Here is a 24480-nt window from a genome sequence, read left to right as displayed (position 1 = left end):
CAGCTGTTATTTGCAGAATTTGTTGTCATCTACCTCCCCTGCATTGTGCATAATTTTATTAACTTCTCTTACGTTATTATTATTGCTTTTAAAGTAGCAATATATTTCTCTCCCCATTCCCCTCCGCTCCAAAAAATCAGTTAGTTGCCTGTGTCCTTAAGAGTAGTTAGGTGCTCTTTTCAACATATTTTTCAACTCGGCACCAATATGTCTGAGTTTAGCCTTATAATGTAGACCAGTCTAAGAATCAGACACCATGTAGACCTAAAGCTACTTCCAACAGAATGGCTATGGTAACAGAATCTTGCAATCTTGAATGAGGTTCCCTGTCTCCCTCCTTTAACTAATTGTGAAATGGGGAGGAAGGACTGTCTGAGGTGTTTGTGAACTTCCTTGACCTGGCCTTAAGTTTCATTTCTTTTATTTCACTGACATAGTAGGTGGTCTTCCCTCTGTCCTTCAAGGCCCTCCGGGTTTCTCAAGCTTGGCAAGAAATTCTGGCAGTTGAAGCCCACACAATCTTCAAGTTGCCAAGTTGGAAAGACACTGCTGTGGTTATCCTCTACCGAAGGGAAGCAAATGAGCACAGCTCGTTTAATCTAATTTCTACATATTCATGGACTTCTCAGGGCAGCAACGTTCTTCTTGGGCAAACACCCTGCTTGTGATAAAAGAAGACAGCAAGATTGTGATTGGGCGTCATGCAAAAAAGAGGAAAAACTCACACAGCCCCACCCACGTGTGATATGGACTGGCCTCCTTCATATCTGAAATTCCCCATCGTTTTCCACTGAAATCTGGCATGCAGAAATTTATGGGAGACACGCTACATCAGGGGTCCTCAACCTTGGCAACTTTAAGACTTGTGGACTTCAACTCCCAGATTTCCTCAGGAATCTGGCTGAGGAATTCTGGGAGTTGAAGTCCACAAGTCTTAAAGTTGCCAAGGTTGGAGAGGCCTGCTCTAGATCTAGAGCTACATTTTTTGTAAACTGAAAAAAAATACCACATTTTGACCATTTTCCATTTGGGTGAGTTGGCATCTGCCAGAGGGAGTCAAGCTATTCCCCAAAGCCCCTGAAGGCAGGACAAGAAGCAACGGGTGGAAACTAATCAAGGAGAGAAGCAACCTAGAACTAAGGAGAAACTTCCTGACAGTGAGAACAATCAACCAGTGGAACAACCTGCCTCCAGAAGCGGTAAATGCTCCAACACTGGAAGTTTTTAAGAAGAGACAGGGCAGCCATTTGTCTGAAATGGTATAGGGTTTCCTGCCTGAGCAGGGGATTGGACTAGATGACCTCCAAGGTACCTTCCAACTTTACTATTATTATTATTATTATTATTATTATTATTATTATTATTATTATTATTATTATTATTATTATTATTATTATATTATCTTGGAAAAAATAAAATGATTCAAAAGGCAGGTGAGTTAGAAGTCATTCTGGGGTCATTAAGGGACACTTTTTTCAGGACCCTTGGAAGAGGCTTCACACTGCACTTGTTGATTTTATTATTTTACCTTCAAATCATCCAAGCTGGGAGGAAGAGGTCCTGGCTTTCTGTGTAAAATATTAGTGTTCTGTCTTGGTGCGCTGACCGCTACTGAAGATGTGCTGTTGTTCAAAGTAGTCAGTGGTACATTCCCAGTGTTACCCTGTTTGTCATTTACTGGCCTTCAAAGGAAAAAGAGGAGGAGGAAGAAGAAGATCAACCTTCAAAACCAAATTTATCTTTTCCATCCATTTCGTTCAACACGTCCTGCCATTTTTTCCCCCCTTTAGCCACCAAACATTTGATTAGGAGTGGGCCGGAATAGAGAAATGCCATTTTAAAGCTTCAAAATCATCTTGTTTATTAGCTTTGAAGATTATTTTATTCTGTTAATGTTACTCGCTAGACTAAACTGCAGTGCGGAGAGACAGACAGACCCCATTCATCACACAAAAAGACATACAAGGAATGAATGGCCTGGCCTTTCCCGGAAAATTAAAAATTAAAATAGGGAAAAGAATGTCTCTATTCCAGCCCACTTTTCATCAATAATGGAACAGGTCTGCTTCTCTTATTGATCAAGCTGTCCAGGAGGGATTTTGCCATCCTGCAGAGCAGGTTTTGAACATGTACAATCCATGCTTATCCTGCGTAGCCGCTGTATAGAGCAGGGGTCCCCAACCTCCGGTCCGTGGACCGGTACTGGGCCACGGCATGCCAGCAACCGGGCCGCACAAACAAGCAAAGCCCCATTTGCAGGATGCAGGCAGCACACAAAACCACGCCCCCTCTGCTCCATGGAAAAACCTCTCTCCATGTAACCGGTCCCTGGTGCCCAAAAGGTTGGGGACCTCTGGTATAGAGCTTATACCAATATACAATATAGGGAAGCTATATGATCAGTATCTGCATTAGGTACCCTTTGGACCAAGTTAGATGCAGTATCATTTGCATGAACGCAATTTATTTTTTTTAAAAAAACAACCTGTTGTCCACTTAGTTTTGGGGAAGTATGATTGTCTCCTGGCCATGGAGAGGAGACCTTAACCCAGTGTTTCTCAACCTTGACAATTTTAAGGCATGTGGACTTCAACTCCCAGAATACCCAAGCCAGCATTGCCTTAACCCCTTGCATAATCCTTTCCTTGCCAATGTCCTGCCCAACCTTCCTCCCATTCGCAAAGAGGAGAAATGGAAAGAACAGCTTGGATTCCAAAGTGCAAATTTAGCCAAAATGCAAATAGCCCTGAGGAAGAGGCTGGTTGACCCCAGTGGAGGAGGACTGCTGACAGACTGGAGGAAAGAGACTCTTCACGCTCACTGGGAGAGATGAGGAAACCGAACACACGCAGAACCGTCCAAGATTCACCTACTTGAGTGGTGCAGGAAGAATTGTCTGGTAATTGTAATGTTGCTGCTGTTGGCTCAGGATTTGCAGTTGCAAAAACAGTTGCTGCTGCTGCAGCAAACGGGCGTAGTTGGTGTCCATCGGGGGCTCGTTTTTCTCTCCTTTCTGGTCGGGGGGAATATACTGATGGTACTTCAGTTTCTTCACTCTGGGCTTCGGTTCTTTGCTTTTCTTGCTCCGGGGTCTGTCACTGGGGTTCTTGGGGTGAAGTTGCTATTTTTCAGAAAGAGAATAATACAAAGCGACGCTTTGGATCCAGAGCTGAAGCTCAATCCAAAACTGCCGTTCTGTGTTACAGTAGAGATTTTGTTTGTTTGTTTGTTCCTTTCTCCGTAAAGATCAGAGGCTTCCAAACTTGGCGACTTTTAAGACTCGTGGACTGAATGGGGAATTCATGGAATGGAAGTCCACGAGTCTTAAAAGTTGCCACGTTTGAAGACCTCTGCCTTACATTCCTTTTCTCCAGGAAGTCAAGAGGCAAGTGACCTTGCCCTCCAGTTTCATCCCAACAGCTACAAGAGTATGAGGAAGATGAATGATTGGCCCAAAGTTCCAAATGGAGGGAAACTAACCAAGGAGAGAAGCAACCCAGAACTAAGGAGAAATTAGTTAGAACAGTTAACCTGCCTCCAGAAGCGGTGAATGCTCCAACACTGGAAGTTTTTAAGAAGAGACTGGACAGCCAATTGACTGAAATGGTACAGGGTTTCCTGCCTGAGCAGGGGGTTGGACTAGATGACCCCCAAGGTCCCTTCCAACTTTAATATTATCATTATAAAGTCACCGAGTGAGTGTTCATGGCTGTGCATGGATTTGACCAATACAGGTAGTCCTTGACTTACAACCAAAATGGAAGATCTGAAATTCTGTTGCGAAGGAAGCTAAGTGGGCTATGCCCAATTTTTACAACCCTTTTTTTTGCCACGGTCGTTAAGCAAATTGCTGCGGTTGTTAAGTGAATCATGCAGTCGTTAAGCAAATCCGGCTTCTCCCCTTGACTTTGCTCATTGGAAGCCAGCTGGAAAGATTGAAAATCACATGTTCCTAGGATGCGTCAACCATCGTAAATACATGTTGACTGCCAGATGCCCGAATTCTGATCACATGACGGTGGGGATGCTGCAATGGTTATAAGTGTGAGGACCAACTGTCTAAGTTACATTTTTCAGTTCTGTTGTAACTTTGAATGGTTGCTAAACGGATGGTTGTAAGTTGAGGGCTATCTGTATACGTACCATTATACTGCACTGGTTCTTGATCTGGAAAAGAAGGATATTTATAGATTCAACAGTAAGAATTCCGGACTGAATTCAGTTATCTATCTATAATCGAGAAGATGATTATCTTTGGAGTTGATTCTTTTCACTTTAGCAGCTGCTCTTAACCATTTCACTTAACTATCTCTCCAAAACAGACCAAACTCAATCTTTATTGATAGGAAAATATTGCTCTGCATTCTGTCTTGCTAATTATTGAGACATAAACGTTAGTACTTTAATAATGTAAGTTGCCAGAATTGTAGCTTCGCCTCATCAGTCAGAAATTATTATCCTAAAATTTAGGTCAGTGTCTCTTAAATTGTGATTTAAGTGTTAAAAGCTTAGCGTTACACGCTAAGGACTCTAGCAAAAGTCGGCATAACATAAAGGTGATGTCAACCTTTTGTCTACTCCATTCAGTGAGATATCTTATAAAAACAATGTTATAGAAACTGGCAGATGTAGCTCCTTTCCTGCAGTCATCTGCAAAACCACTAATCCAGCTGGCGACATTCTGAAAAATGCAATTACTATATTTACAATATCAATACCCAAGGTAAAAAATATTTATTTTAGGAAAATGATTAATAGTTACTGCAGAGCTGGATGGCGATGAAGATTTCATGCTTGCTTGCCAATGCATACATGTGGGTTTTTTCCCCCTAAAGTTTTAAAAAGCTCTTGCCCAACTAATTATATATCTTATTATTCCTGTTTAAAATGTTCATTTTTTGGTTGAGGAAAGTGGTATAATTAAACCAACACCCACTGTTTTTGTTCTGCCCTACCTTTATTAGTGTTGGCCCACTGCAGTGTTTTGTGGCAGTCACAGAATTTGTGGTAAGAGGAGCAGCGGTTGTGCGTGTGACATGCTGATCTGTGACAGGTGGCTTCAAAAAGTCAGGTCCTGGTATTGTTATGGGGGGATACTGAGAAGAAAACAAAATGAGAAGCAGCTATTTAAACATTTTCCGACCTTCGGTAAGTGTCAGCTTTTCACAGCGATGTCATGGTATTTCATTATAGCTATATTCCCCTAAAAGCAGTCTAATGAAATTCAGGGAAACTGTCATTGTTCAATAATCAATCCAAATATATTTATGAATTAATTCTGCTTTGTGCAGTAAGCTTTTCTTTTCCTTAAAATAAATTTGGGAACATCTGTATGCCTTACCTGTGTACGCCTTTTGATTTTGAAAACTGCATGAAAGTTTAATCGTATTTTGGAAGGAGAAAATGCTTATTTATTATATATCAACTGTATGAAAGCTAGTTTTTTTCTCTTTGCTAGCTAGCTGATAATACACTTGAAGAAATATCGATAGCGCTTAGACTTATATACCGCTTTACAGTGCTTTACAGCCCTTCTCTAAGCAGTTTATGGAGTCAGGATATTGCCCCCAACAATCTGGGTCCCCATTTTACCGACTTCAGACAGATGGAAGGCTGAGTCAGCCTTGAGCCAGTGAAAATCAAACTGCCAAACGAACTGCTGGCAGTTGGCAGTCCGCAGAAGTAGCCTGCAGTACTGCAGTACTATTGTGCCACCATGGCTCTTAATATTAAAAAATGTTAGATATAAAGGCAGCTATCGTGCTTTCCGTTCACAGCCAACAACTCCGCACTGCTTCCTATGCAACACGTCACATCACACTTTTGATGCTCCACTCTTGCGTGAATGGAGCTCCCTGCGTGCACGCACACGCCAGCCCTCCACTCATGCAGCCTGGTCCCTTCTCCCCTCCTCCAGCCGGGCTGCCAAGCCACAAAGGTTGGGGACCGCTGCGCTAATTGTAGAGGACAGAGAAATGATGATTGAAAAGGTATTTTACTCTCAATACTAAAGACGTTGCGACAGAGTGAAAATCATAGAAAGCAGCCTATTTCAACAAATTGGCACAATGAAGTATTCAATGCTGTTCCTAGATAGGTTGGAAGACTAATTATGCTCAACCATAAACAAGCCATCTGTCTGATTTGATTAGCTCTTTCTTTATTTGTGACAAAAGTGTCCAACTGGACCTCTGACTTTTCTCTGGAGGGGGATATAAGGACATAAAAATGAGTAATATTTGAATCCGAAGCTAGAAAGACACAGCTATTAGCGGGAGAGAAACTGCTTGGTTCATACCAGAAGACAGCAACATTTCAAATGGCTGGCAGCGTACCTGCGTGGCTGAGGAAGCTGGGGTGACCGGCGAGGGTACTTCTTTCGCTTTGGGTTCTCCGGGGGAAGCGGTTGACCCTTGGGACTCCTGACTACCAGGCTGGTCGGGAGATAAAGCATCGCTGCTGTCTTCGTCAAACGAGAAATCATCCGCAGCTTGAGGGTAGTTCTCCTGACCAACCGCTAAGAAAAGACAAGGATTCTTCTTTTAGTTAGGTCAGGGGTAGGCAACCTTGGCTCTTTTATGACTCGTGGACTTCAACTCCCAGAATTCCTGAGCCAGCCATGGCTCAGCTTGGAAACCTCTCCCTTTCCCCTCAGCATGGCTGGCTCAGGAATTCTGGGAGTTGAAGTCCACGAGTCATAAAAGAGCCAAGGTTGCCTATCCCTGAGCTAGGTCATTATAGAGAGAGGAGACATTGGCGAATACAGGTGGTCCTCAGCTTACAAGCACAATCGTGGCCAGGATTTTTGTTGCTAAGCAAGGCGGTTGCTAAACGAGTCAAGCCCGTTTTTGCAAACTTCCTCGCCAGGGTTAAGTGAATCACAATTACTCACGAATCCGACTTCTCTCATCGACTCTGCTTGTCAGAAGCTAACTGGGGGGGGTGGGGGTGCAAATAGCAATCGCGTTGACCCGAGGATGCTGCAGCCATCATAAATACTTGCCAAGGGCCTGAATTTTGATCCTGGGACCATGGGGACGCTGTGAGGATTGGTCATTGGTCACTTTTTTTCAGTGCCATTGTCACTTTGAGTGGTTACTAAATAAGTGGTTGTAAGCCGAGGACTTGTTGCACAGTGATTGCACCAACTGGAAGTATAGGCTTGTGTTCCCAATCATGTTTATTCTAATCCATAGATCTTAACATATGGATTGTTTCTGATTTTTCTTTTTTCTTTTCGTTATCTCTTTTTAGAAAAGGACAATGGCTTTATCAAGCAGGTGAATAGATGATTCTTTTACAGGGGAAAACCATCCAGATGGTACGTGTTCACTCACTGCCTATGATTTAGAATCGTAGAATCACTTCCACCAATGCAATAGAAAAGGTGAACAATATTATTCCGTACAATTCCAAAATGAATACTTTGTTGAAATACAAAAAAAAAAAAAAATTATGTTAGACAGACACACGCAGAGACACACACACACACGTTTGCGTATTCTTTTTCCTTTTGTCTATTTTTATTTATGTTTCCAGTCTTAATAGACTGCTCTCTTGAGTGACAAACCAAGAATGCTCTCTAGAGGAAGTGTCACAATAACACAAAGGCACATTTATAATGGGTATTGCAACACTTCAGGCTTCAGATTTTCCCGATCTATGATTTCCGGCAACAGACTTGCCTATAATGGCTTCTTTGACGCTGGAGTCTACAGGAAGAATATTCTTCTCCACAAGTTCCATAGGGCCCGGCCTCTGAGCGATCTTCTCGTTTAAGTCATCTGCAAGTCGCGCCCTCTTTAACTTCATCTGAGTGGCCTGGAGAGAGGGTTCTGCAAACGTTTCTGGGAAAAAGAACAGAACTACAACGGTTAAAAAACTTTGAAGTGCTACATTAATTCTACCTCCAATGTTTAGTGCATGTTTATCTAAAGTTGTAATGGAGATAGTAAAGCAGAAAGTGTAGAACTAGAAAAAGAGAATAAGAGAACACTCCAGAGCTTCCCTATTACAGCAGACTGAACAAATCCGAAGTGAGACACTTTCTATGTAAAAATAACAGCTCCAATGAACTAAGTTTTAATCCTACTTAGTTAAACTTGTAACATTTTGCATCCCAGATGAAGGTAAGAAATTGTTTTAAATCTGGGTTTTAAATCCAATTCTCGCTTGCTGAGCTTGGTTCTGACAATAAGGTGAACCATAACCTTCAGTTTATAACCTGTAATAATTAGATTCACACGCACAACATATTAAACCAGAGTCCAACAAACCATATTGTGTGCTTGGATATACCCACTGCCGTTTAGTTGGTGTAAAACAGGGGTCTTCAAACTTGGCCCGTTTATGACCTGTGGACTTCAACTCCCAGAATTCCTCAGCCAGAATGCCTGGCTGAGGAATTCTGGGAGTTGAAGTCCACAAGTCATAAAAGGGCCAAGTTTGAAGACCCCTGGTGTAGATAAGTCACACTTTTTAAAACCTGTTGTTGGGGTTGGTAATGTGGGAAAACACATGGTAAAGAGGCAGCCTTGCATTTTTTGCTGATAAGTTTCACTTATCCTATTCAGAAATTCAGAAATTTAATCAGGAAATAGGAAATCAAAGGGGATTTCTCACCTTCAAGAATATGCATCCTGACTAATTCTGATCGATCAGGCCTACTGCGTATTTTATGCTTCAGAAAGTTTTCAGTCTGGAAGAAAAGAGGCAAAAATATACACACTACACTTAACTGGTAATAAGTACAAAATAGTTCCAGTTTTGCTGGCATTGATGGAAACCGCAAAGCACTGTTGGACAGCAATTTTATTATCTGCCAATGCTTTGCAAGATGTTGCCCGATATAACAGAACTATGTTTACTATTTATTTTAAATCATCCAAAAATTCAGGTTCTTGATCATCCATTCCACAAGGTGTAAAATGAAAACTGAACCACTTCAAATTTTATATTCCAAATTTCGCTGCATTCAAGAACAAGAAACTTATTCTTACAGATCGCGTGCTTCTACTTCTCAAAGCAATAACACAAATAGAATTCTATCTTTATACAGAAGTAGAATGCTAATTAGTCTATAATCTGAAATTCTTACCAAATCTATCACAGGTGCAACCACAGGAATATTATTGAACAGGTTTTGAATTTTAAAACAATTGTCATTTCCCCTTATAATGTAGTTTGTTTTTCTGAGTATTTATATTGAGTACTTTAAGCTGCATTAATGTATCTATCAGAGGAAATGTCAGTTGTTTTTCCCATAAATCTGCATTATTTGTCCACAAAAGCTTACAATATATTACAGTCTCATGTATCAAAACACAATCTAAAACATTATGAACATTAGAAAATGTCCATATACCTATGGGTGTTTTTAAATTTGTTTTTAATAATAAATCACCAAGCTATTTCCCTATTTCCCTTAGTTTCTAAGCAAATGTAATAAAACAAAGAGACTTCCCTTCAAGAAAAAAGTGAAGATAATTCTGTAGCACTTTTGTATCCTCATCAGTAAGTTTTAAAAATTCAGATGATAATTTAAACTTATACTTCGACTTCTCAAGTTTAGAACTATGAGAGAAGATGGCCTGGTTTTAATTGTTTAACAAATAATTTCAATTCTTTTATCTTTAGGTTGAAGAAATAGATAATTACTATAACGGCCTTTGCTCAAAAGAATTCTGAGAGTTAATAATTAAATATATCATGAATAATTAGTGGCTTCCAAATGCAATACTTCAACGGCCAGGTATGAAGCACACCTTACTAAGGAGTATATATTGTCTCATCACAAGGATTAGTTTAACTAATTTTGAAAGTGTTTGTCGGAATGTGTGGTTATTCAAGCTGTTGCTGAAGTTTGAATGGTTTAAATCAGTTCTCCCTCAATTTCATTACAGAAAGAACTCAAGTTTCTTTTCCAAAAATCTGTAACGATTTCTCCTCGTTTCCAAAAGCTCTTCGTATAACACTTTTCCCCAAGACAATCATATGCAAAGAATGAAATATCGTGTTCAAACTTGAGTTCTCACCCTGGCTCTTTCCAAACTCTTTATTTGCTCATGAAACACAGCTGGGCTCTTCAAAGCTAAAAGAAGGAAATGAAAAAGGGTCATGAAGCCAGGAGATCATAAAGGTATATATGAATTATCTTACATTTAAGCAGGTTTGTCAGTCGATCGAATCATCCTACGATTGACTGGACATGTCTTTCTAACCGACTGTCGTCGACATTATTTTAACGGGATCGACGTACCATGACCTAAGGTTTGTGAAATTAATTGAAGTATTTATACCTCATAATCGATTTTCTACTCGTCTTTTACCGGTAAAACGTGATGAGAATTATACATCTGGTTAATATATTGTCGAATAATAATAGTGGTAGTAGTAATAGTAAAAATATCTGTCTTGCATCAGGAGCCTGGTGTCAAATGAACAGGGATAATTAACACCGGCATAGCTTCTTCATTCTCTCTTTTCATATTCTGTACTCTGCTTACTAAGTATTTTTTAAAAATAGTATTGCATTTCCTGTATGTTTTAGGTTGGAAACAAAAACAAAAACAAAAAAACAAAAACACCCCAGCAATACAGTTACACCATAAAAACAAATAGAACAACAGATAATGACGGGATCCTAAGGCCATTTTGAGTAACTTCCACACAACCTGGCAGAATGGCAAGTAGGCCCAATAATAATGAACAAAGTTCTGCTATTTCCTAGAGTTTTCAAGCCAGACAAAGGTAAACAATCCCAGGAATAATTTTTTCCCTCGTTAGGTGGCCACTGCAGTCCCTAAAGCAGGGGTGTCCAACTGTGGCAACTTTTAAGACCTGTGGACTTCAATTCCCAGAATTCCCCAGCCAGCCATGAATGTTGGGAGTTGAGCTCCACCAATCCTAAAGTTGCCAAGGTTGGACACCCCTGCCCTAGAGTATTAAGATGCTCTTTTGGGCATCTCTTTCAACTCAAGGTCCAACATGAGATGGGAAGCAAATTAGGGCAACTTGTTTAATGCCATGATATAGCCTGACGTATTCATGGATCTTTATTACATTACATTAATGTAATGTAACATTAATGTAATGTAATATCATTACAGCAATATTTTTCTCAGGCAAACCTCAGCTATGCCAGCACAAGGTAAACAAGACGGTGTTTGCATGATACATGAAAAGCAAAGAAACACAACTATTAGCCAACTATGTTGGCTAATAAAACATAGTGAATCCTTGCACTCAATCACAGTAAGAGACGAGTGGCAAACACATCTGCATACCCTTGCAGAACATGCTTGGAAGAAAATGAAGCCACAGGAAACTTAGTTCACCAACTTTAGGGTACAAGAGGAGGGAACCTCCACTCAAGAGGACCCCAGAAAACAAATCCACGGTTTGTCTTTAATCTGTCAAGGGCTTGATCCTCTTGATTCGTCCAGACACAAAAAATTAAGAGTCTCGTTTCTGCCTACCAGATTAAATTATTATAAATCATTTCCCCCTTATTTAATTTCCAACTGCTCATAATTTAATTGTAATGAATTCCAGGTTTAATAAGGTAATATATTTCCCATCAATTTCCTTTCATTTTCAGATATTAGCAGAAGTCGTATTTACAGAGTTGTCACTCCTGCCTTTAAATTTGGATGGGGGACTGAATATTATCATCTATTCCCTTTCATCTTTAATAAGACATCTAAGCACTCAAGGTTACGCAAGCTTCGGAAAATAAAATTAGCCTTACGTGGCATGATTCCCTGGTCCACCAGCTGCTCTCTTGTTCGCCTTTGCTGTAGCTTCAGCTGAAGAACTGGCAACAGAGAAAAGGGATTTATTACTTGACAAGACGGAACTCTGTCCCACAGTTATAACGGCTGCGTTCTTTGGAGAGCTAAATAAATCCTTAACATTAAATGTTTAATCGGATCCAGGGTACGTTTACTGCTCAGATAGTGAGACTGTGTACAGGCAACCCTCATCATAACTGTTCAAAGTCACAACGGCACTAAAAAAAAAAAAAGTGACTTAGGACCGCTTTTCACACTTGCAACCGTCGCAGCATCCCCCCAGGGTCACGTGATCAAAATTCAGAAGCTTGGCAACTGGCATGTACTTATGACAGCTGCAGTGTCCCAGAGGTCAAGAAAGGACATACAATGGGGCAAAACTCACTGAACGACTGTCTTGCTTAGCAATGGAAATTTTTTGGCTCAACTGTAGTCCTAAGTCAAGGACTCTCGGTAGTGTGTGTGTACACAACACAGATGATTATCATCTGATGTTTTGGTGATTAGGATAGAGAACCTCTAAGATACAAATGCTTTTATGGGCAACAATATACAGTCTCTCCAGTGTGGCTTCATAAGAGTCACATTCTGCAATAGGCAAACACTTAGGCCGGCGTTATTTCTTCTACAATCACACAGCTCGGCACCACAAATATTAAAGGCAATGTACAGAGAAGACTGTCCATGGGGTTTTCATGGCAGTGGGTTGCCATTTCCTTCTCCAGTGGATCACATTTTGTCAAGGCCATGGTTTTCCCAGTTGCAATGTATGGATGTGAAAGTTGGACCATAAGAAAGGCTTAACAAAGAATGGAGGCCTTTGAACTCTGGTGCTGGAGAAGACTCCTGCGAGTCCCCTGGACTGCCAGGCGATCAAACCGGTCAGTCCTAGAGGAGATCAACCCCGACTGCTCTTTAGAAGGCCAGATCCTGAAGTTGAAACTCAAGTACTTTGGCCACCTAATGAGAAGGAAGGACTCCCTGGAGAAGAGCCTGATGCTGGGAAAGATGGAGGGCAAGAGAAGAAGGGGACGACAGAGAATAAGGTGGCTGGATGGAGTCTCTGAAGCAGTAGGCGTGAGCTTCAATGGACTCCAGAAGATGGTAGAGGACAGGAAGGCCTGGAGGAACGTTGTCCATGGGGTCGCGATGGGTCGGACATGACTTCGCAACTAACAACAGAGAAGACATTGTTCTGATCAACAGGTATATATGCACAAGCACATCACTGAAACCCAACTAGCATAATTGTTGCAGATGCTCTTGTCTGGGTGCTATTAACGCTCGTGAATGCATCATAGGCCACAGGCAATCTCAGTCGTCGATGTTCTTTGCAACAGCCCTTAGAGCTCAACCTGGAAACGGGACAAGAATACTAGCTGGCTTGTCTCCAGCAAAAAAAAAACTTGGAACCTTTGGGACGGCGTTATTCTCTCTACCACACCTATGGGGTGAGTCAGGGACATGGGGAAAGAGGAGTAAGGGAGAGCCACATGTTTATAGCATCCACAATTTTATAAGCGTTCCAGAAGATCAACAGAAAGGAGAGTTTTATTTTCTGGGCAATCTACTTTTTATCTGTTTCCAGTTACATGTTAATGTTTACCCCTGGATCTGATTTACAGTAGGAAAATAAAATTTTGTAAACAAGACTTTATCTCTCTTTTTAGCAATGGTTGCAAAATATTTTGAACTGGGCATCTATGTACAATACCTTTATTCTCTTCCTTAAAATAAAGAGTATGGTACATTAAAATCAAAAGAATATTAAGGTATTAAAAACAAAAGCATCCAATTAACAAAATTGTTAAAATTTATTAAAAACAATCCCCACAGAATGGTATTGTCTTTTTTCCAGAAAGAAAAATATAAAGATTTTTAAAGGCTAATGATTTTAATGTGCAATGTATCTTTTATATTTTTTTTAAAAAAAGCATTACAGTTGTTTTGAATATATGGTTTTGACATAGCCAGAAATCATTAGCTTATAGCAGAGCAAAATAAAATCTCAACTCTGGTAGAAAGGGCAAAAGGTCTTTTGGAAAAAAAGTAAAATATTGCATAATACATTATCCTTAGACATGAAACTAGCAACTAGAATTAAGTTTTCCATTACTTCTTCCAAATCAACAAAGTTATTGTGTCACCCAAAAAATGATGCAGATTAATTCCCTAAGGAGATTAAATAGTAAATACTAATAAGAAAGCAAACTTAGAAGAAAAATATTTTCTTCTGGGGAAAAAAAATGAAAAAGCTAAACTTGCTAACCTTTATCCAAAAGTAAGAAATGCATGTCTTCTCTCTACCTAGAAGTATACAAATTTATTTTTCAACTCAAAATTAGCTGGTATATCTCCATCAGCAAAGACTTTTATATATGGAATTTTGAAATTTTATAAGCTTCTTGGAGTCACCTAAACGTGAGTTGGGCAGCTATACACAGTAATTTTGTTTAATAAAAACAAACAAACAGACAAACACATAATAACAAATACATGTAGGGATTGAATGCATTTCTGGAGGATTTCGATCTGCAGCTATGCCATCATATTAAGACACGGTACAAAAAGTGCTTCTTCAAGGAAAAACTTCATCATTATAGCTACAGTAAGGATAAAAAGTCTAAACAGAAGCCAGTTTTTTAATATAAGGAAAGGCGACTCATTTCCTTATTTTTTTCAAAGCCTTTTGTATGCTGTGCTATTTTTTCCTTGGCAACAGAAAAATAACTTGAACGGAACTTAGGCTGTCCACTTCTTGCAGAGGCCAACTCAGTGAGGCCTAAGAACAAACACAAATTATTAGGAAACTGTAACTAATCTTTTAAAAACTTTGAACGTCAACTATTTAAGTTACAGTTATGTCAAAGAGTTCAGCCATGTTACAATGCCAAACATCTGCATCTAGCACAATGCTGTGAAATCTACCCGTTTATTAAGGTAATGAGAAAGTCACTGGAGGTTGCTGCTCTTAGTACAGATAGTCCTCGACTTACAACAATTCATTTAGTAGCTGTTCAAAGTTACAACGACACTGAAAAAAGGGGCTTATGACCATTTTTCACACTTACGACCGTTGCAGCATCCCTGTGGTCACGTGATCAAAATTCAGATGCTTGGCAACTGGTTCGTACTTATGACCGTTGTAATGTCCCAGGGTCTTGCAATCCCCTTTTGTGACCTTCTGACAAGCAAAGTCAATGGGGAAGCCAGATTCACATAACAGCCATGTTATTAACATAGCAAATGAAATGATTCACTTAACAACTATGGCAAGGAAAGTCGTAAAATGAAGCAAACTCACTTAAGTAGATGTTAAGACTCTAGAAAGAGTACAGAGAAGAGCAACAAAGAGGATCAGGGGACTGGAGGCTGAACCATACGAAGAATGGTTGCTGGAATTGGGTATGTTTAATTTAATGAAGAGAAGGAGGAGGGGGGACATGATAGCAGTCTTCCAGTATCTCAGGGGCTGCCCCAAAGAAGAGGGAGTCAAGCTATTCTCCAAAGCGCCTGAAGGCAGGACAAGAAGCAACGGATGGAAACTAACCAAGGAGAGAAGCAACCTAGAACTAAGGAGAAACTTCCTGACAGTGAGAACAATTAACCAGTGGAACCACCTGCCTCCAGAAGTGGTGAATGCTCCAACACTGGAAGTTTTTAAGAAGAGACTGGACAGCTACTTGTCTGAAATGGTATAGGGTTTCCTGCCTGAGCAAGGGGTTGGACTAGATGACCTCCAAGATCCCTTCCAACTTTATCATTATCATTATCATTATCATTATTATTATTATTATCTAAAGTTTCACTTAGCAACATGAATTTTGGGCTCAGCTGTGGTCCTAACTCAAGGATGACCTGTATAGACTCTAGAAAGAATAAACAGTGTTAGATACCTTGACTCTACTGCAAAAAAAAACCCTAGCAATTGTAAGAACAACTGCTGCCAAAAGTACAAATGACATTAGCTGAGCAGAAATCCTATTTGTTATACGGATTACCAAAATATTTACTGCTGCCAGAAACCCAATGCAACCTAAGCCATGGGCAAACTCTACTGGAAGAACCAGGCCCCAAGCAATATCATAATGCCATTTCATCATACCGGGTTGTTTTTGCCAAGAAAAAGCCATAAAAATGTTTTATCAAATCATCACAACTACACAATTAATTTAATAGGGATTGTGCCTTTGTCATTCTTCTCAATTGGTCAGAGAGCTTCGACATTTTCAATCTCATAAAACGTACAGTCAATAACCAAACTAGACTTGCTGTATGGTTGTATTAAAATATAATAACATTCTCTGAAAAGATGATACATTAGCTTTTAATTTGTTTCTTTTTTGTGATGGCTTTATGCTTTTGCTTGTGTTAGCCACCTTCAGTTGCTCAATTTTGAACTAGTATTCGGGGAAATAATCAGGAAATAAACATTTAATTTTAGATTTGGGTCTCTGGCACTAATATATTAAGACAATGATTTTCAATCTTTTCTTCACCACAGAACCCCTTTAAATATGTTTCGTGGCCACGGACCACCAAGACTTAACTCGAGATTTAAATCATAACATTTCTTCAAGCCTTCGTGGACCCCGTGATGTCATCGCAGCCCCCCCAGAGGTGATAATACGCCTTTAATGATAATATGTCTTTCATCATAGCTATTTGTTATAATTGCATATTTGAATATTTCAATAGTGTTTCATCCAAACTTCAACAACTTCTAAAACATTTTTAGTTATCTGAAGTACTATAAAAGACATGATACCTTTCAGATTTGTAACGTAAATTATTTCGAGAACTCTGTCGCTATTTGATTCTCCTTGCATTTCAACATCCAAAGGAGAGTTATGCTAATTACCAACCGCTTGAGTGAGCATTTCTGCTAATAATTTCCGTGACAATTAACAGAAACACATTCATTAAAGAGTTCCACAAGCACTGAAACAATGTGCTGTCCAATTCAATTGATTGCTTCAAGTTGAACTGAAAATAGAAAGAAAATCCAAAGGGGTGGTGTTCATTCCTTCAGGTGCGTCTTTTGATCAAATCAGGAGATAAAATTCCAATTGCCAACTGAGGCAATCCAGCCAGGAGACCACAATTGCACCAGACTGTTGATCCTTCTTCCCCTGACATTCCTTTCTTGACCCATCACTCCTGGGAGGCCCCCCAAATGGTACCCCCAGATATTAGGTTACCCACACCAACCCCCAGCTTTTATTCCTCATTCTCCAATCTTACCATCAGTCAACACTAGTAGGCCAGTAATCTGACACAAGCTGCTCAGCTGGACATAAATCTTCTAAACACACCCGTTCCACACTGTTCCTCAGCTGGGCATTAATCTTCCAAACACTCTTCTGTCACTTCGCTCCATCACTGGAGGTTTTTAAGAAGAAACTGGACACCCATTTGTCTGAAACGGGACTCTAGGGTCTCCTGCTTGAGCAGGGAGTTGGATGAGGAAGTCCTGCAAGGTCTCTTCCAACCCTGATATTCCCTTCTATTCCCCAAACTATCTAATGTCGGTCCTCTTCTCTAGGTCCCCTCTTCATTTAAGTGCCCAGAAGGAGGACAGATGGAACTTCTCACTCTGCAAGGTCACACGTCATCTGATCTCATAGCTCACACATAGCTAAACCAAAGACAACATGAGCTCCAGAGCAGGACAATCTAAGCAGGAATCCACATCCTGGTATTCAATCTAAACAATGCCAACAACTGAAGCCCAGCCTGCTTGCCAGTACTTCCTGAGAAGACTTGCAGCAGGGGTGGAACAGTCACCAGTTAGACCAGGGGTCTTCCAACTTGGCAACTTTAAGACGTGTGGACTTCAACTCCCAGAATTCCCCTGGCTGAGGAATTCTGGGAGTTGAAGTCCACAAGTCTTAAAGTTGCCAAGTTGGAAGACCCTGAGTTAGACTCTCAACTGCTGCATCCATCAACTGCCAGCTGTTGTAACCCAACACTTTAGGCTCCACAAGAACACCTTCCAACTCTCTGGTCAGAGAAGGCTCTACCAGCTTTTGCCCTTTTGGCCACCTTCACAAGACCATACAGGTAGTCCTTGACTTAGGACCACTATTGAGCCCAACATTTCTGTTGCAAACCGAAACTGTTGTTCAGTGAGTTTTGCCTTATTTTACGACCTTCCTTGCCACAGCTCTTAAGTGAATCATTTCAGTTGTTAAATCCATAACACGGTGGTTAAGCTATGCAGAAATGTTTTCTTTCAACCTCAAAACAAAACACTGAGATCTAAAGATTCCACCAACCTATTCTAGAATGAATATAGAATGAATGAAGTCGATTCGGCGCTTCGCAATTTGACCAAAACAAGATGGAAACAGATTCAGATGTTTCAGCAGTAGGACAAACAGTGGGGAATTGACAAGAAGCCTTTCAGCTGCCTTGCATCCAGCTGGCCACGAAACAGCAGCAAAGAAATTCAGAAAATTCTCCACCTACTATCCTGCACTCCATTTTTAGCCCCATCATAAAATATGTAAATAGAATTATTTCCCTTTTTTTTAGCAACGGATTTTTAAAAAAAATGCATCGTATGTACTGCAAAGAATGATAAGCGTGCATAAATTCTTGATTAAATGTTAGCTATTCTATTCTGATGCGTGAAAGAAAATGAAGATGAAAAAGTACGGAGGAATCAGCAGTGGATATAACTTGTTGCCAAAACTAAGGGCCAGGATGAAATTGTATTACAAAATACTAGAAGAAATCGGCTAAACATTTACACAACTGAAGTAAATGACAAGCCACAGAAGGGTGATGGGTTGGATTGATTTTGTTACCCTTAAAGCAGAATTGTTGCATAAAAAGATTTAAATAAAAACAATCCTGACATGAGCTATTAGAAATGTTCATCTCCAAATGGATACAAAATACGAAATGCGACAATCATTTAAATCTTTTTTTTTCTTATATTTTGTGGTGCTAGAATCTTGTTGCTGTTTTGCAATAAGAATTAAAACACACACACATACACATTCTGATTATTTTAAGAATCAAAGCAAACACATGGAAGTGCATGGAACCTGCAGATTAGCTTTCCTTGCATTGAAGTATGACTAACACAATCCTTTAAAAACAGTTATAAGATAGTCAGTAAGAGATTAAAACTATTTAACTATGAAAAGCACTGAATACACTGCGCTCAGCTATACAATTACTGATCTTAGTTCAGCACGTTGCATTGAACGCATGCCCTGTGTTTTATTGCTATGTTGTCTTGCATGAGCCAAGCCGGCTATGGGGTTTTTTTTTTTTTTCCAATAAAACCAATTCAAATAATGTGTGAATCAAGTCATGCCATCCTGAGGTGGCTGTTTGCATCTTACAAAGAAAATGGAAGAGAAATGACATCTAGAGAAGGAAATTCTCTCTTAGTAAAAGAACACATGCATTAATCTTTGAATATATCCCAGAACTTAAAAAAAAAATTGCAAAAGCCAACACGTTCAATTTTGCCTCAAAGACAGAAAGCTATTGCATCTACTCAGCTAACCTTCCAAGAAGACCCTGGCACTTAGCCTGAAACAAGAACTGTCACAGTCAACTAGCATTCATGGTTTGAAGGGAGAAATGCTCCCATTGTTGCTGTATTATTTGCTCTGTTAAGTTGAGTGTTAATATATCATGTCTCAGCATAAGTTTTGGTCAATCTTGAAGCTCAACAAGTGACTTTTGGTCAATCAGCACATATCAGTCTAACTTATTGCATAAGAGTGGTTGCGTGAAAAATATTCTGAACTCTTTGAACAAAGAATGGGATGCTACGGGGATTATCAAGGACGGACAGACAGGAAGAAATGACAGCTGCAATCAAATTAAACTGACATGATATCAGGCATCTCTGATCACCTCCACAATCTATCTATAATCACAGCAAAGGAAATTTTTTTTTGATACAAATCAAATAATTTCTCTGTCCATTGGGTTTTTCTAGCAGGAAAATTTTTAGGAATACCTGTAAATACCCTACTGTAGTAATAAGGAAGAGATATAAGGTAACAGTAAAACGAAATCTTAAAACCAATAAAAAACAACTTCCAACTTTCCCACAATCCAGTGTAGGTTTTCTCTTAATATTTTTTTTTTAATTAACTACAGTATTATGTCCTTCTATGATAAGGCAGAGCTATTGTCTTGGACTAAATTATGGATATTCCAGACATCCTGTTTTTCTATTGCTTTCCGCTCATGCAAGAAAAATGTTGATCTTTAAGGAAGATGACAGTGAAAAATATAAGACAACTTTCAGTACCGGAACGGATGCAATTGCAAAATTTAAACATTAATTAAGATATATATTTCTGCTTAGCATGGACCACAAAGCAGCTGCCGTTTCCTCAGTGTTTACCAGACTTATTCTCTACATTTACGGTATATGGTTCAGTAGGAAAGAAAAAAAAAAACATTAGCTGGTTTGAAGGAAGTGCCAATTGTATATCAAAGGAAACAAACCCTGTTCTTTGGCTCTCTACCAAATACTTCTCAGCCTTTTCCAAAAGAGAAAACTAGACTGAGATTGGTTAAAGGAAGCTGTATGTCGCTGTTGGGGGAAGTATGAGCAGGAGGAAAGGTGTAACAGGACTTTGCGTTATACATGGAAGACTAAAGTAGCGCACATTCAATGTCAAGACAAATACTTGACGGATAAAATAATTCTGCAAAAACGCTTTCGCTTGTAAAATATAAATGCATGCACAGGTTGATTCGGGGAACGAACATACATTTTCCTACTCCTGGAAGTACTGCACATCAGCTCTCATTCGCTCAGATGGCATCACTGAATATTTATAGATCTCCCTACTCGATCATTTTTATTATAATCCTTTAACATAAGAAAGCCGGCTCTTAAGCTTTAGAAAATGTAACTACAAAATACACGGGCAGAAAAAACTAAGCTACATCAAAGCAGGAGACGCTCAAGGAAATCAACAGTAACGGTGCCACAAAAATACTTCAATACTTCGGTTCTATTTGCTCTGGATGGTCTCAGCTGTAACACCCAACAGAAACTAAAGAGAGTACCATCATGAAAAGATTAATTGTGCTTCAACAATTGGAACTGGAGAACAGACATGCATCCACCACCCCCTCTTCATATTCATAACTATCGCTTTGCACAGATTCCATAGCTACCTATCTATATGCCTCCCTTCCCCCCCCCCAAAAAAAACAGTATTTAATGAGGAGTGTTCTTCTTTCCTCAACCCCAGAACTGACCTTCCTTAAGACACTTCGGGATGTCTGGATCAAGGCATTCCTTTCCCTTTAAGGAGTCAATCTCTTCAAAAGGTAAAATCTGTGGGAAACTCTGTGGCTGCTTCTTGGAGCTATCGATCATGGTGGGATTCCTTTAGAGAGGCAGCATCTAGTGAGGGAAAGAAGCCAATCTACGAGCCAGCTGTGTGGCTGCTCCTTCCAGTCACTTTGGCAATAATTGAGCAATTATGTCTTTAGAGCATCTGAAAGCAGCCATTAGCCTTTACTTCCCAGCTTGACCCGAAAGATTCAAATGACTAAAAGCGCTTGGAGAAGGAGGAAGGCTGAGATTTCAAACCCCACCTTCCTTTCCCAGGCAACTGCTCCGGATCCCTCCCCTTCTCAGCCACCCTGCTTCTTCCTCCGGTGCTTGCTTTGCATTCAACATGCAGTTTGATGGTCAGAATCATCTGACAAACACTGAGTCAAGCAGTTAAAAATAAATCCCCCGAGGGGGGGAAAATAAATAAATAAATCTCAGCCCTTGCAGAAGGAGCAACATTTGGCGAAGCTGTACCTGAGATGACAAAACTCCTACCGGGGTCTCTCTTTTTTTTTTTCTTGAAGGTTTTTTTTGGGGGGGAAAGGCTTTAGGCTGCCTGACGTGTTGCATTCTTTCTTCAGTTTCGAATACGGATCGTTCTAATCTTAATATTCTAATAGAAAAGGGTTTTTTTGTACAAAAGCTAAAAACGGTTATAAGTTAAAACTATATTTAAACACAGATCGGTGAGCTTTGATTCGTTAGAGCATTAACATGTTGTGTGGTTTACCTATCTACCGGTCGCCTCCTCCTGGTCTATTTTGCTGGAAAATGCCTGAGCAATGTGGAATAATCTCAACAAGAATGAAAGGAGATGCCTGTGCAGACTGCATACACGCACACACCCTTGTTTAAAAGCTCATGGGGTGAAAGTCTTCATCATCTTTGTGCAAAGCCAGCCTTTTTTTTTTCTTTCTACAAGCCTCCCAGGATAGCAGATAGCCACCCCACTCAATCAACACACCTCAACTGTCAGTAGGAAATAAATAGAGGCACGTGTAAGAGACCACAAGAACAACAAACAGATTTGCTCCTGCACAACCACCCCTGTTCATTTGTGCAACAAAAAATGTTCAGGTGGTTATGCAGAGGCAAAACAAAACAACTGCTCCAGTATATCTATCTATCTATCTATCTATCTATCTATCTATCTATCTATCTATCTGTCTGTCTGTCTGTCTGTCTGTCTGTCTGTCTGTCTGTCTGTCTGTCTGTGGATTTACTAAACCATATCTCTCTCTCTCTCTCTCTCTCTCTCTCTATCTATCTATCTATCTATCTATCTATCTATTTGTCTGCCTATGGATTTACTAAACCATATCTATCTATCTATCTATCTATCTATCTATCTATCTATCTATCTATCTATCTATCTATCTATCTATCTATCTATCTATCTTATCTATCTATTTGTCTGTCTATGGATTTACTCTACCATATCTATCTATCTATCTATCTATCTATCTATCTATCTATCTATCTATCTATCTATCTATCTATCTATCTATCTATCTATCTATCTATCTATCTATCTATCTATGGATTTACTCTACCATGTCTGTCTGTCTGTCTGTCTGTCTGTCTGTCTACACACAAACACACACACACAGAGACACATAAACTTGAGCACCTTGAGTATTGAAAGTTAGGTATAAATTAAATAAATAATAAAGTTGAGGGAGGTATTATTTAACTTAGCTGAAAGTCCATCTTTTCGACCAGGAATTAATAGGCAATTCCAACATTTGAATGACATCTAAATAACATAAAAAGGTTTGCAGTTCTCTTCTAGGATGAGTTTCATGGTGCCTTTATTCTCTTTTTATTTTGTATGGCATTTCTTAAGTGGCAAAATTCTAATACTTCCTTTATTGCTGCAGCACTTATCCTCAATTAAATCACTCCGGAGAACCACCTCCTGACCCCCTCTTTGGGCTTTTTAATCTCTTATTTTCAACGTAAGCATTCTTTTAATCCTTTCAGTTAGTAATCAAAAGCAGCTTCCAAAATAAGCCATCCAATCAGCGAAAAGAGTGTTCCTTAATGGGTCCCTGAAATTATTATTGTGGCACAATCCAATCCAATTTTTCAGAGAGAAAAAATGATTTTGCGCTTTACTGCCAGTTAATTTGTCCGGCCACTTTGGGAGCGATATAATATGTTATCGGTTCATCCAATCCCTTTACCAAATTCACGGTTCCTTCTCCATCCAAGTTAATCAATCCAGTTATAATTAGTATAAATAGTGTAAATTACGGTCTTTGGGGAGACAAAAATGCTTCTTTATTGTTCTGGGTACATTAACACAAACTTGAAAGCCTGCTAGAGTTTCCATTTTCCCCTCTTATATCAAACAGAATCAAGGCGGCGGCGGGGGGGGTTATTCTCAGTTTGTTCCTCACATTTTCACCTTTTTGTCTTTTTTCCAGTCCTTTAAGAGCTCGTGTAGCAGCGTTCCAATATCTCAGGGGCCGCCCCAAAGAAGAGGGAGTCAAGCTATTCTCCAAGGCGCCTGAGGGCAGGACAAGAAGCAACGGGTGGAAACTCATCAAGGAGAGAAGCAACCTGGAACTAAGGAGAAACTTCCCTACAGTGAGAACAATTAACCAGTGGAACAGCCTGCCTCCAGAAGCGGTGAATGCTCCAACCCTGGAAGTTTTTAAGAAGAGACTGGACATTTGTCTGAAATGGTGTAGGGTTTCCTGCCTGAGCAGGGGGTTGGACTAGATGACCTCCAAGGTCCCTTCCAACTTTATTATTATTATTATTATTACTCCCCTACAATTTCAATGGAACCAAGGCACTTAAAATTGTATCACAATCAGAATCCCAAACACCTTAGGCTCCATTAACAGCCTGGCCCCCAAATACCTGAGGAAAAAGATTGGTTTTCAAAGATTTCCAGTCAGTTAACGGGCTTTTGGGGGCTCTCCAGCTCTCTTGTGAAATCAAGAGTGATGGGGAAGAACTTAATACAGATAGTCCTCGACTTACAACAGTTCATTTAGTAACCGTTCGAAGTTACAACAGCCCTGAAACAAAGAGACAGATGTATGACCATTTTTCACACCTACGACCGTCTGCAGCGTCCCCAGGGGTCACAGGATCAAAATTCAGACGCTTGGCAATCGACTCGTATTTATGACGGTCGCAGCGTCCGGGAGTCATATCGATCCCCTTTTGCGACTTTCTGACAAGCAAAGACAATGGGGAAGCCAGATTCACTTAACAACTGGGTTACTAACTTAACAACTGCTGTCACTCACTTAATGACACTGGCAAGAAAGACCGTAAAATGGGGCAAAACTCACTTAACAAACGTTTTGCTTAGCGGCGGAAATCTGGAGCTCATTTGTG

General features: G+C 39.9%; 1 protein-coding gene across 1 annotated transcript in view; it reads right to left on the bottom strand.

Annotated features, from left to right (window-relative positions):
• Nucleotides 1–24480, bottom strand: part of MRTFB (myocardin related transcription factor B) — a 46354-nt gene that overhangs the window by 10625 nt on the left and 11249 nt on the right. The window contains exons 2-9 of the mRNA XM_029285465.1: nucleotides 11750–11815; nucleotides 10035–10090; nucleotides 8623–8698; nucleotides 7686–7847; nucleotides 6336–6517; nucleotides 4956–5096; nucleotides 2874–3121; nucleotides 1529–1682 (exon numbers count right to left, since the gene is read on the bottom strand). Coding sequence (XP_029141298.1) covers nucleotides 1529–1682; nucleotides 2874–3121; nucleotides 4956–5096; nucleotides 6336–6517; nucleotides 7686–7847; nucleotides 8623–8698; nucleotides 10035–10090; nucleotides 11750–11815 — 1085 coding nt within the window. The remainder of the gene's footprint in view (nucleotides 1–1528; nucleotides 1683–2873; nucleotides 3122–4955; nucleotides 5097–6335; nucleotides 6518–7685; nucleotides 7848–8622; nucleotides 8699–10034; nucleotides 10091–11749; nucleotides 11816–24480) is intronic.

The sequence above is a fragment of the Protobothrops mucrosquamatus genome, unplaced genomic scaffold (genome assembly GCF_001527695.2).
Source record: "Protobothrops mucrosquamatus isolate PMUCROS unplaced genomic scaffold, P.Mucros_1.0 scaffold1736, whole genome shotgun sequence".
Taxonomy (NCBI): Eukaryota; Metazoa; Chordata; class Lepidosauria; order Squamata; family Viperidae; genus Protobothrops; species Protobothrops mucrosquamatus.
This window is presented reverse-complemented; position numbering and strand designations above follow the sequence as displayed.